Here is a 13196-nt window from a genome sequence, read left to right as displayed (position 1 = left end):
AAAGTCAATCAGCCATTAATTCACGCCATAAATCACTCCCAATTAAGCCAGATCAGCCCTAAATAGCTTGAATTAAATTTATTACGCTTTCATCTTCCTTTGGGCCAAGCTTGGAATGTCCTGCGTTAGAATCAACTCAAATCTCTTGAATCAGCCCACTAAGTGCTTCTTTGATCTTCTTGGATCTTGCTCTTGTAATAGGCCCAACTGGAACATGCAATTGATCCTTGAATGCTTGTTGATTCTCATCAGTGAATATATTTAAAACACTGACCGGCATTGATGATGATCTTCTTATGATTTAAATTCTAAGATAGAAATATTATTTAGAACGAGTTGAGTTATCACGTGATGTGTGGTGCAATTTATTATTACTTTTCTCCAATATTACGATAAGTTGTACCAAAAATCTTGTAACTTAATTGATTGGCACTTCATTTTCTAATAGAAACATTAGGATTTAGATCCCCACCCCTAATCTTTAGTTATTTTATATATAGACAAAATAAAAATATACTAAAAGTAATATAGTGATTTGATCATACTATATATATATATATATATATATATATATATATATATATATATATATATATATATATTTGTGTGTACAAATTGAAAATTGCATGATAGAGTAGCTAATATAAATAGGCATGTTTAATGCATATATTTTACTTTTTTTTCTTTTTTTTTTACATTTTTTATTGTGTGTTACTAAAAAAAATTTCCTTTTTTTGTTGGACATGATTTTAATTGTTGCAAAAACAACTAAATTTGAGTAAAAATGTCACATTTTAAATCAATTGTTTCTCACATAAAAAGGCTAATTTTTCTCATATAAAAACTTAGAAAAATGATATTAAAATTTCATTATGCTTAAAATAATTAATATAACAGAATAAAGATATTTATTATATTAGTAATCTTTCTAATTACATAGAATACGTACTACAATTAGTTCCACAAGGAGTAAGAAAATTTAAAGGATTAAGATTAATTTTAGTGTATTCACAAATATTTAATTTTTTATGGTTGTCAAAGCAACTAAACATGAGTAAAAATGTCATTTCTAAATTTATTGTTATTATTCCAACTAAAAATTATTTTCTATATAAATTCAATGAATTAATATAAATAATTCACAATAATAGATAATTAATATATGCATTTACTCTATAGCCTAATTCAATGAACTAATACTCTAATATAAATGCAAATTTTGTTGAAGTAGAAAATTAAATAAAGAGAATTTCAAAGAATGCGCTACATGACATAACCTCATGCACTCCTGTATGAGGTCTCTGCTTATATATATGTAAAACTTTGATTGATTGATGATTGATTTGAGTAGCCGTGTCATGATGAAAGCGTTAAGTGCCTATTTCCTCTCTTTTTGATCCCTCTAAATTTTTATGTTCCAGCAAGACATAGGGCTTGTTTTATTATTTAGATCACCATAAAAAATTCTTAATTTAAATTCAAATTCTTGCCAAGTCACTACTAAGAGTAATCTAATGATTCTAATCTTACACCCATTTTTGAAAATAAAGAATAAGATTCTCTTTTGCCGATGTTGGCATGATTTAAGTCTGCCACTCCTATCAAAACTTCACCAAAAAGTTAAATACTTAAATTACTGAGGTCATATATAGATCAACCTCAGTGCAGAATTTGGTGTACTTTTACATGGATATATAATACCATTTCCAAATATCTTCTCTGTTATATATGGCACAAAAGGTTCTTGTTCCAATACTCCATTTCTCCTTGTAGTAACCTTCTATTAATCTAGCTCAATTCCGCCAAATTTCAATCTTGATAAGTTGTTAACTCATCCACTGTGGTGTGAGTCAGCTCAGACGTTTAGAAATAGTTAAAGAAGATCCACCATAGCATGTGAATTTTTTGACCCAACTACACTTAGCTGGCTTGTCAGCTTAATATTGAAATCCGATGGATTCCTTGTCAATACTTTAGTGTCGTGCTCCTCGAAGGATCTATTTGCTATAACAGAATTAAACAATGGGGGCTCAGTATGAACATGGAATTCAGCAACTAGGAAAAATTATATTGTCATCTTATTCTTACGTGACAAAACGCCCACAGCCATCTTAGATGTGGAATATATTATGAACATGCTTTGACTAGAGATAGTAAGTTTCCTATACTAAAGTAGGTACCATTGCGTCACTATGGAAGTCACTTATTATTATTATTTATTTATTCATATAATCTTGTTAAATGAACATTGATGATAATTGGACCCAATACAAAAGACGCTCTGACAGGCCAAATGACCAGACATCGATACAATACAGGTGATATATATAATGCATGACACTTGGATTCTTAAGAAGAATGCTTCTATTCAAAGAAAAGACCAACCATAGTACCACAAGTAACTTGGTAAAATACTCACACGAGAAGTGAGAGATTTGTTAGAAAATTCACGTTTGACTCTGTGAGTGGTGTGGTTAGTAAAGCAGTGAACTTTCACATTGGATACTAGTAAGAAAAGTTATTAATATAGTATAGTTAGACTCATACCTATTGGCTTAAACTCTTTGGTTAAGTGGCATCTGTATGTCTTATATCAAACTCTCAATTGAAGTCTCCACAAAGTGTTATCTCTATAATAAGTGGCTTGGAATATGCATACATTGGCATTATATTTATTCCAAAAAACAAGTTTGGGGCCAAAGTGAATTGAGCTATGTGCAGAAGTATGCTATAAATGTTGGACCCCTTAATATTTGGGGCAAATTTGGGGAGATTATATGTTGCCTATTGGCTGTCTTATGCAATGTGGGCATGTAATAGCATAATATGTTACACACAATAACTACAATTTTTCACAAAATCTAAGTTCAACAAAAATCTTGGCTAGTAATTATAAGATTTATTTCAAAAAAGAACTCTTAAAAGAATTTTTATTGATGATCACTAATCATCAACTTCTTCTAAAGAGTATTTATAGAAAGAGAATTTTTTATTTTTTTATAAAAGAGAATGAGAAATTACACTTTGTTGATGCTCATTTTGAAAAGCCCAATAGCAGGAAGAAGCTCAACTATATGGGCAGGAAAATAGTTAGTGGATTGAGAGAAAAAACCCATCAAGCCCGAATGGTAGGAATGATGAGTCTTAGGCCCATACAATAAACAAATGGGCATTGTGGAAAGCAAATGAGCCTACAGGAGCCCAAAGGAAGAAGCATTATCCATGGGCATTATGTGAAATAGAAAAGTGAGAATGGGCCGCGGCAAACCCGTAGTTATGAAGTAAGAAAGTAAGGGGTTGATGAAAGCCCATGAACCCCAAGGATGAAGGATATAGTAATTGGGCCAAAAAGACCCAAAAGAGTTAGTAAAAACCCATGGGAACGTAGAGTTGGAAACGGGCTAAGGACGCCCAAGGAAGGAAAATGGGCCTAGGATTCTTAACAAGGAAGAAATAGGCCAAAGGAGTCCACAAGCAATGTAATGGGTCAAGAAAGCCCAAGGCAACATGACTATAAACTCAATGACAATATTGGGCCATTGTAACTAATTGAGGGAAGAGCATACAATAGGCACGAAAGAGGCCCAGCAAGCAAGGATCAAATAGCACCGCGGTAGGAATAACAAAATGGCATGGTAGGAAAACTAGCAAGCCAACGGAAGGAACAAATGGTAGGCTAAAAGAGAAAAAAAGCTCACAATCAAGCAAGGCCCAACCCTTGGGGGAAGCAAGTCATAAAGAATGGAGGATTAGAAAACAGTTCACGCCACAAGAGGTCAAGAATGAGTGGTAGAATGCACAGGTAAGCCTCCAGTCCAAGGCAAACACATGAGCAGCAGACAAGTTTTGGACATACACGGAAGTGGAGCACACACAAGGCCTAGGCATCATTAACCTGTACCCAGCCAATATAGGAGTGGTGGGTCATAGGTCAGAGGTAAGAGAGGGTATGGTCTGGCGGTGGGGAGAAGGGAAGGTCTATTCTAGGGTTCCTGCTCAAACTCTTTTGGGAGAAATGTCCTGCTGGGATGACATACTACCCAAAAGAGGGAGGATGACTTGGAACCACTAGGTGTGGATAGGAATGCCACGGTGAGCAAGCAAACAAAGTAGAAGTCTTTGTCTGGTAATGGGGTGTGGCACGGCCAACGCAGGTAAGTGGTGGTGGCCAAGAAACTGACAAGCCAATAAGTGGTCTGGAAGTACACCCACGCCCAAACAAAAGTAAAAAGGAAAAATAGTAAAAATCAGTCACGGCAGGCAATATATAAAGGGCTCTCGTCGTGCACAGTATCATCATCACTACAATGGTAGCAACCACTAAAAAAGAATCACAACACCACCATCACCATAACACTACACTAGTGAGCTCTAAAAAAAGAAAAAAAAAAAAAAAAAAAAAAAAAAAAAAAAAAAAAAAAAAAAAGAAGGAGTTGGAGAGAATCAAAGTAACAAAACGAGAAAGGAAAATAGAAAGAATTAGGAAGAGAAGTAGAGAGTGTAGAATGGTAGGCATGCACCAATAAGCTAATCCCTTCTTTCCCTTTCAAAGCCTACCCTCTATCAAGGGTAAATGATTCATTTGAGGATAAGTCATTCAGGCCCGTTCCCTTAAAGTGGGTAATTTCTAATAGTAGAATCCTCCTGCAAAGTTACCACGTTGAGGAAGTTTTTCCCTCCTTGGACTTAGTTTCGTAACACAGTTGAATGCGGCAGACTAATCTCTTTCTTTTTACTTTCATTATTTATCATAATTATCTCATTTCTTGTCTTTGTAATCTCACCCATAACGTGTTTTCTTATTGCCTTATCATTCTTTTCTTAAGGATTCTTTATTTATTTCATCTAACGGGAAGTATAGTGTCTTTATTATTGTCATCCTGCACCTGTCTGCCATAAACTCTTTTGTAACAGTTTCGTCTGCCATGGGCATGTGACCAAAGTTTAAGTAAAAGGGGCATAGCTTTTGCACAAGCCAGCCCAAGGTGAGTTGTAATTGGACCGGTCCCAACTTTCCTATCCAGAACACTCGGGCCTCAGTATAGCAAGAGGCAGTCCAGCCAAAAATCACAAAAGGCCCACCACATTTAAATTGGCGACTCCGCTGGGGAGTTGGGAAACAAACAGTGATGAAAGACAAAAGCCCTCGCAAGCAATGCCCCCAAAATCCAGTTGAACATGAAACATGAGAGTCATGCCTTTGCAGGCCTAGTCTAGGCCAACAACGCCTCACCAGCAGCAGCCTAACCAAGCAAAAGGTATCAATAGAGTGAGGTCCAAATCCCAACTGCAACCAAGAATCCCCACTAACGATGCCAACGTTTTGATTGAGGTCTTGCAATCGTTGTAACACTCACATCAGCAAACGATGGAAGAGATCCACCAGCTGAAAACAGACAAGACGAAGGAGAAAATGAGCCAACATGACTCGGAGCATGTGGCAGACAAAGAGGAGACACCATTTGGAGGTGCTTCGCGGAATGCGGAACAACATTTCATCACTATGGCTGAAGTAACAACCTTCCTAAAGCAGGAGAGGGTCAAAGCACCTAAGAAGAGATTCTATGCACAAAGACCTCCTTACCCATTAAGGATACTCAGTAAACCATACCCTGAGAGGTATGAACCACGAATCTTCACACAGTATGATGGCAGGAAGGGAAGTGTTATTGAGCACATGAGTAAATTTATTGATACGCTTGGCCCTTATGCGGCAAACAATGACCTATGTCTTCGGGAATTTTCTAAGTCACTATTTGACCATGCATACACTTGTTACATCGGTCTAAAACCAGGATTAATCCTAACTTGGGATGACATGGTGGATGCATTTTGCACTAAATACTTCCATGGAGAGGAAATAGTAACGCTTGCAACCTTGCAAGCAACCAAGCAAAGAAATGACGAGGATTTTATGGAATACATCAAAAGATTCAGGGACATAGCACTTGACTGCTATGATGATTGTGAAGAAAAGACATTAGTGGAAATGTGTATGATGAATATGATAAGAGAGTATAGAGCCGTCTTAGAAAACCTGAAAATCTCCCAGTTTGCGCAGTTGTTACAGAAAGCCAGGAAGACTGCTCAGTCAGTGAGGCCAAGTTTTGACAAAAGGAACGCCCCACAGGCTATGGTAGTATCTACTGGCGAAAGAAAGAGGAAAGCTGACAGAAGGGAATACGATACTCCTCCGCCACTACCATGTACCCCAAAGGAGCCAGAGTTGCAGTTGATTATTTTGATAATCTCTTTTGTGCAGGTTCATGCAATCAAATGGAGGAATGCTTAAGCACAGTTTCGGCCAAAGTGACTACAAACATGTAGGATATGCTTTCCAGGGATTTTAGTGCTGATGAAATCAAGGAAGCTGTATTTCAGATGAGACCAACAAAGGCACCTAGCCTTGATGGTATGAATGCCTTATTTTATCAAAAATTCTGGCATATTGTGGGTGGTGATGTAGTGAATGTTGTGTTAGATTTTTTGAATAATGTGGTTATGTTACTTGATTTAAATCATACCAATATTATGCTCATCCCTAAAGTGAAGAATCCAGAGAAAATGTCTGAATTTAGACCAATTAGCATTTGTAATGTCATTTATAAGACTATTTCTAAAGTGCTTGCAATTAGATTGAAACAAGTGCTTCCTGATATTATTTCTCCCATCCAAAGTGCTTTTGTGCCAAGTCGACTTATTACAAATAATGTTATTGTGGCATATGAGGCTTTGCATTCTATGCATGCTAGGAAGAAAGGCAAAACAAGTTTTTTGGCTTTGAAGTTGAATGTTAGCAAAGCATATGATCAAGTGGAATAGATATTCTTACAAGGCATTATGCAGAAGTTGGGTTTTCCAGAAAAGTGGATTGAGAGAGTGATGACATGTGTCACCACCACATCTTTCTCTATTCTACTCAATGGAAAACCTTATGGGAATGTGACTCCATCCAAGGGAATCCGTCAAGGAGATCCTCTCTCACCATACTTATTTCTGTTATATGCAAAAGGATTTACATCTTTGTTGGCAAAAGCAGAGACTGATGGGAAAATTCATGGTGCTTCTATTTGCAGAGGGGCTCCGAAAGTTTCTAACTTATTGTTTGCAAATGATTCCCTTTTGTTCTGCAAGGTAACACAAAATGAGGTGGGGGTAGTCTCTGAGGTACTTCAGACCTATGCCAATGCCTCGGGACAATGCATAAATTTGGAGAAGTCTTCGATCTTTTTCAACAGCAATACTTCAACTGGTCAGAAGCAAGATGCTCTGAGGATCTTGGGAGTGCAAGAAGTGAACCGATTTGAGTCTCATTTGGGGCTGCCTACCTTAGTAGAGAGAACAAAGTATCACACGTTCTCATACTTGAAGGATAGGATATGGAAAAAACTACAGGGATGGAAGGGGAAGATGTTGTCTAAGGCCAGTAAGGAAATTCTTATTAAAGCATTTGCTCAGTCTATTCTTACTTACTCCATGAGTGTTTTCCAACTCCCTTTGAAACTATGTGATGAACTGGATGCAATGTGTGCTAAATTTTGGTGAGGACAGGTGGGGAATGAAAGGAAAATTCATTGGCAAAGATGGGAAAAATTGACGCTATCTAAGAAGGAGGGATGAATGGGTTTTAGGGATTTAAGGGCTTTTAATTTAGCTATGTTAGCTAAACAAGGGTAGAGGTGGCTGCATGATAATAATTCTTTAGTATATTAATGCCTCAAAGCTAGATATTTCCCAAGAACTCATCTCTTTGATGCTAAGGAGTCCCCAAATTGTTCATTTGTTTGGAAGAGTATTGTGACTGCTTTACCTATCTTGAAGCCTAGGTGTTGTTAGAGAGTTGGGAATGACCATTCAATTCGGACTATAGGGGATAAATGGATACCGAATTATCCAACTAATGCGCTTTTGCATCTAGTTAAGGATGAAGTTTGAGAAGTTACTGTTGCTGAATTAATTGATCAAGACTTACATGCATGGAGGGCTGAATTTATCATGGATATGTTTAAGAAAGAAGATGCCAAAGCTATATGTAGAATACAACTCAACTGAAGATATGTGGAGGATCTTATGATCTGGATGCACCAAAAGAAAGGGATGTTTACAGAGGCGACGCTACGTGCAAGTCAGGGTGTTCCTAGGAACACCCTGACCCGAAAAAAAAAATCTGAATTTTTTTTTTTAAATTTTTTATATTTGCTTTATAGTAGGAACACCCTCAAATTAAAAAAAAAAATTTATATATATATATATATATGTTCTACTTTCAAGCCAAAAAAAAAAGCCCAAAAAAAATTTTGAACTAAAATCTATAAAAAAAAAAAAAAAAATTGTAACAGAGGCAAGCCCATGGCAAGCCCAACAGATTACAGAGGTAGGCGTAGCAAACCCACGGATTCTCCAAAAAATAAAAAATAAAAACACAGAGCAACGCCTCAGTCAATCAGTCCCTCAAGGTCTAAATCAGAAATCACTAAAGGCATTATCCAAAAGAAAAAAGAAAAGAAACCTATAGCAAACCTAAACTCAGTCCCTCAGTCAAAGCAACGCCGCTTAAGCTCAAGCCAACAGACGGAGATCGGATCGGTCACAGCTCGCTCGTCGAAGATCTGATCGGTCCAGATCGTCGTTGTCGCTCGCTCGCCCCTCCGGCCTCCGCGTCGTTGACGACACAGCTTGCTCACTCGCCCCTACGCGGCATCGTCGTCACTCGTCGCTAACCCTCATCGTCGTCGTCCCTCCCTCAAGGTACTTCTCTCTCTTTTTCTCTCAGTCTCTCTCTCTCTCTCTCTCTGAATGAAATGAAAATTATGAATGAATTAAACTCTCGCTCTCTCTTTATTCTTTATCATTAATAAGACTAACTCTCTCTCTTTACTCTTTTGATTCTTGAACTGTGAGTCTGTCTGTGATTGGCTCATTTTGGCCGAACTTTATCTTTAAGTCTTTAACTTTATTAATTTTTTGTCTATTTTTGACTTTTTGAATTTGGCTTTTATGAGTTTATCATTTTATCTTATCCGTTGGTGTTGATGTTGGTGTTGGTGTGTGTGTAGTGTGTTGGTCTCCGTCTCTATATTAATTGTCTTTTAGTGTTGTGAAATTTTTTGATTGGCAGGGGCATCAGGCGTGCTTGTGTTGTGTGTTGAGTGGGGTGGGGGTAGATGGGCACATGGGAGGGTCGGGCTGCACATTATATTGCTTTGCTTTAATTACTGTGCTGCACAGTAATGTGTAATGTGCACATTAGTGGTTCTTTTAGTGTAACCAATATAACAAATTAAAGTAATATAATTAATGACAAATAAATTAAAGCAATAGAGTTTATTGTTAGGCTAAACAACAATAATTAAAGCAGCATAATTAACCAATACATTATAAAAGAAAAACAAAATAAATTATGTTAAGCTAAACAATAATTAATAATTTTATAATTAATAAAACAACAATATAACAAATTATAGTTTATAAAAGACAAACAAATTAATGAAACAACTAAACAACAATAATTAATAATTTTATTAATATTTCAAATGAACTTATAGTTTATTGTTTATTCTTTTGCTAGAATTATGGACAAATATTTGATAAGAAAACCACATACCCAAGATTCATCTCCTATGCAAGATTCATCTCCTGTGCAAGATTCACCTTCATCTTCTAAGCGAATTCGTGTTGACTTTAACTTAGAAAATCTTCTTTCAGATCCTGGGCTACGACAAAAGATATCATCTTATCATCCTAATAATCATGATGAAATAAGAAGACATTATTTAACAAAAGGCCCTTGTCAACCTGCTCATGATTTCCCTTTATCAAATTTTTCTGGAAAGCCTCGTCAATTTATATCCGAGTGGTATGTAGGTAGAAAATGGTTGGATAGTATAGATAAGGATGCAGCATTTTGTTTTTATTGCTACCTATTTGGGCAAGATGTTGGTAAGCAAGGAGGAGGTGAGACTTTTGTAACAAAGGGATTCAAACTTTGGAATCAGCTTGTGAAGTTAGAGTCCCATGTTGGAGGAGTTAATAGTGCTCATAACCAAGCTGTCAAGAAGGGTGAAGATCTACTAAATGAAAAGCAACACATTCAAAGTATTTTTGTCAAGCAATCAAATCAAGAAAAATTTGAATATCGGGTTCAATTAAATGCAATAGTTGATTGCATAAGATTCTTTTTATGCCGAGGATTAGCTTTTTGTGGTCACGATGAATCTCAAGGTTCAAGTGATAAAGGAAATTTTCTTGAGCTTCTACAATTTTTGGGGGATCACAATGAATCTCTCAAAGAAGTGTTGCAAAATGCTCCGAAAAATTGCAAGCTTACCCACTCTGATATTCAAAAAAACATTGTGAATGCAATTGCATGTGAAACATCCAAAGTCATCATCAAGGATCTTGACAATGGGTTCTTTTCAATATTAGTTGATGAGTCATGTGATATCTCAGTGAAAGAACTCTCAGTGAAAGAACAAATGACTCTCGTTCTTTGTTATGTGAACAAAAAATGAATTATTATAGAGCGGTTCCTTGGTGCTGTACATGTAGCAAGTACCACCGCTTTGTCACTCAAATATGCTATTAAATGTTTATTTTGTGAACATAATTTGAGTTTATTGAACCTACGTGGGTAAGGTTATGACGGGGCTAGTAATATGCAAGGTGATATCAATGGTCTCAAAACTTTAATTTTGAAAGAGAATAAGTCAGCATTTTATGTCCATTGTTTTGCTCATCAACTTCAATTGACACTTGTTGCCGTTGCTAAAATTCACATTAACATTGCTGAATTTTTTTATGTGGTTAGTAATTTAGTAACTGCTGTTGGAGGCTCTTGTAAGAGACGAGATGCTCTTCGAGATGCACAATTTGCCAAAATTAAAAAAGACTTAGAGAATGGTGTACGTAGAAGTGGGCAAGGTTTGAATCAAGAGACAAATCTTAAACACCTTGGTGATACACGTTGGGGATCATATTATAAGACTATTCTCAACTTGATTTTGATGTTCTCTGTTGTTGTTAATGTACTTGAGATTATTGAAGAAGATAGCCTCTCCGACCAAAAGGTTGAAACTTGATCTATTATGAGGTCAATTCTATCTTTTGAATTTATCTTTACTCTACACTTGATGAAAAATATTTTAGGGATCACAAATGAGTTGTCAATAGTATTGCAAAAAAAAAAATCAGGATATAGTAAATGCTATGGATCTTGTTAAAGTGTTTAAGCAACGATTGCAAGTGATAAGAGATGATGAATGAGAATCTTTATTGACTGAAGTGTCTTCATTTTGTACCATACATGATATTTCTATCTTGAACATGAATGAAATATTTGTAGTTAGTGGGAGGCCGCGACGCAACACTCAACAAAATACAAATTTACATCATTATCTTGTTGAGCTATTCTACACAGTCATAGATATGCAACTTCAAGAGCTTAACAATCGTTTTTCTGAGGTGAATACCGATTTGCTACTTTGTATGGCTTGCTTGAATCCAAGTAATTCATTTGTGGCTTTCCATAAGGAAGTACGTCTAGCTAAGTTCTATCCCTCTGATTTTCTTGGGACAAATATTTTGGCACTTGACTCTCAACTTCAGAATTACATTTTTGATATGCACAGCAATGACTTCTTTTTAGAGTTTCAAGGAGTTAGGAAACTTGCTGAAAAGTTAGTGAGCACAAGGAAGCATGAGACGTATCCATTAGTCTATTTGCTTGTGAAGTTAGCTTTGACCCTTCCAGTTGCTACTGCAACAGTAGAAAGAAGTTTTTCAGGAATGAAATATATAAAGAATGAAATGCGCAATCGAATGGGAGATCAATGGATGAATGATTGCTTGGTTGTGTATATTAAAAAAGATGTAGCTTGTAGCATTGATAATGAGACTATCATGCAGCGATTTCAAGATATGAAAACTCGTAAAAGGCAATTGTAAATTTTATGTATTTGCGTGTTTTTTTTATTGTTGTTGTTGTCAATATATAAAATTTTCTTTTTATTAGATTGTGTTATTTATGCTTGTTGAGGAACACCCTGAAAAAATTTCTTGGAGTCGCCACTGGATGTTTACTGTGAAATCTGCATACAAGGTGGCTAGGGAAGTTTTGAAAGGAGGAAGGGTAGCCGAGAGTTCTAGGGGCTGTATTGGGAAGGGAATTTGGGCCGCACTTTGAAAGTTTCGAATTCCTAATAAAATTAAGGTGTTTGGGTGGAGAGCTTGTAATGAAATCTTGCCAACAAAGTTGAACCTGTCAAAGAGAAGAGTCATAGATGATACGATGTGCCCAATTTGTTTGAGGTTTCCAGAATTAGTTGTCCATGCTCTTTGGGAGTGTGATGTGGCTAGAGATGTGGGGGGGGGGGGGGGGAAGCTTAAAAATTCTGCAAAAAGGAGGGTAGGGTATGGCTAATATGGTTCAATTAATAGAATATTTGTTGGATCGGGTTAAGTCTTAAGATATGGAGGTAGTGCTAGTCCAAGCATGGTTGATTTGGAATCAAATGAATCAGGTTGTGCATGGAGGTAAGTTCCATGATTTGGGGTGGTTGAATAATCGGGCAAGCGAGTTTCTTGAGGAGTTTCGGACTACATCAGCTCTGATGGGGCCTGCACATGGAAGGCGGTCTACTCGAAATACCTAGCAACCCCCTCCACCCTCGGTCTTCAAACTTAATTTTGATGCAGCCTTGTTTTCGACCCTCAACAGCTTTGGCTTTGGAGCAGTCATCCGGAACAAAAAAGGTGAGATTATAGCAGCCATGGCAGCTAAGGGACCTGAGGTATTTTGCAGCGAGGAAGCTGAGTTACTTGCATGTAGAAAAGCTATTGAATTTGCTATAGATGCAGGCTTCTCTGAATTAGTCATTGAAGGGGATAATGGCTCTGTTATGAAAGCTATTTCAGCTACACAGGATGATCATTCTATGCTTGGGAATGTAATTTGGGATATTCATCATTTGATTGGGAATTTGCAATGGGTAATGATTGAATGTACTAAGAGAGGGAGGAATAGGGTTGCTCATGAGTTAACTCAATTTGCTAGGAATATTAGTCATGATTTGTTTTGGATGGAAGATGTTCCTCCAATAGTTAGGGAAGCTTTGTACCAAGATTCTAATTTCTCTATTTAATTGAATGGAATGCTTCTGTTTCCAAAAAAAATGCATTAATGCATAGTGATAACTTTT

At 36.6% G+C, this 13196-nt stretch overlaps 1 protein-coding gene across 1 annotated transcript; it reads left to right on the top strand.

The window, feature by feature from the left end:
- Nucleotides 1-9620: 9620 nt before the first annotated feature.
- Nucleotides 9621-13139, top strand: LOC142608964 (uncharacterized). Its single transcript, XM_075780614.1, has 5 exons — nucleotides 9621-10095; nucleotides 10189-10408; nucleotides 10808-10920; nucleotides 11342-11852; nucleotides 12716-13139. The coding sequence occupies exons 1-5, from the start codon at nucleotides 9621-9623 to the stop codon at nucleotides 13137-13139; spliced, it is 1743 nt and encodes a 580-aa protein (XP_075636729.1).
- The last annotated feature ends 57 nt before the right edge of the window (nucleotides 13140-13196 follow it).

This window comes from Castanea sativa, chromosome 9 (assembly GCF_040712315.1).
Source record: "Castanea sativa cultivar Marrone di Chiusa Pesio chromosome 9, ASM4071231v1".
NCBI lineage: Eukaryota > Viridiplantae > Streptophyta > Magnoliopsida > Fagales > Fagaceae > Castanea > Castanea sativa.
This window is presented reverse-complemented; position numbering and strand designations above follow the sequence as displayed.

What these genes read in the sequence shown, in the direction of transcription:
- LOC142608964 (XM_075780614.1), top strand. Translation starts at nt 9,621, where the DNA reads ATGCAAGATTCATCTCCTGTGCAAGATTCACCTTCATCTTCTAAGCGA. An exon ending in TGAAAAGCAACACATTCAAA is followed by an intron (nt 10,096 to 10,188) that starts GTATTTTTGTCA and finishes TTTTATGCCGAG; the next exon opens with GATTAGCTTTTTGTGGTCAC. An exon ending in TGTACGTAGAAGTGGGCAAG is followed by an intron (nt 10,921 to 11,341) that starts GTTTGAATCAAG and finishes AAATATTTGTAG; the next exon opens with TTAGTGGGAGGCCGCGACGC.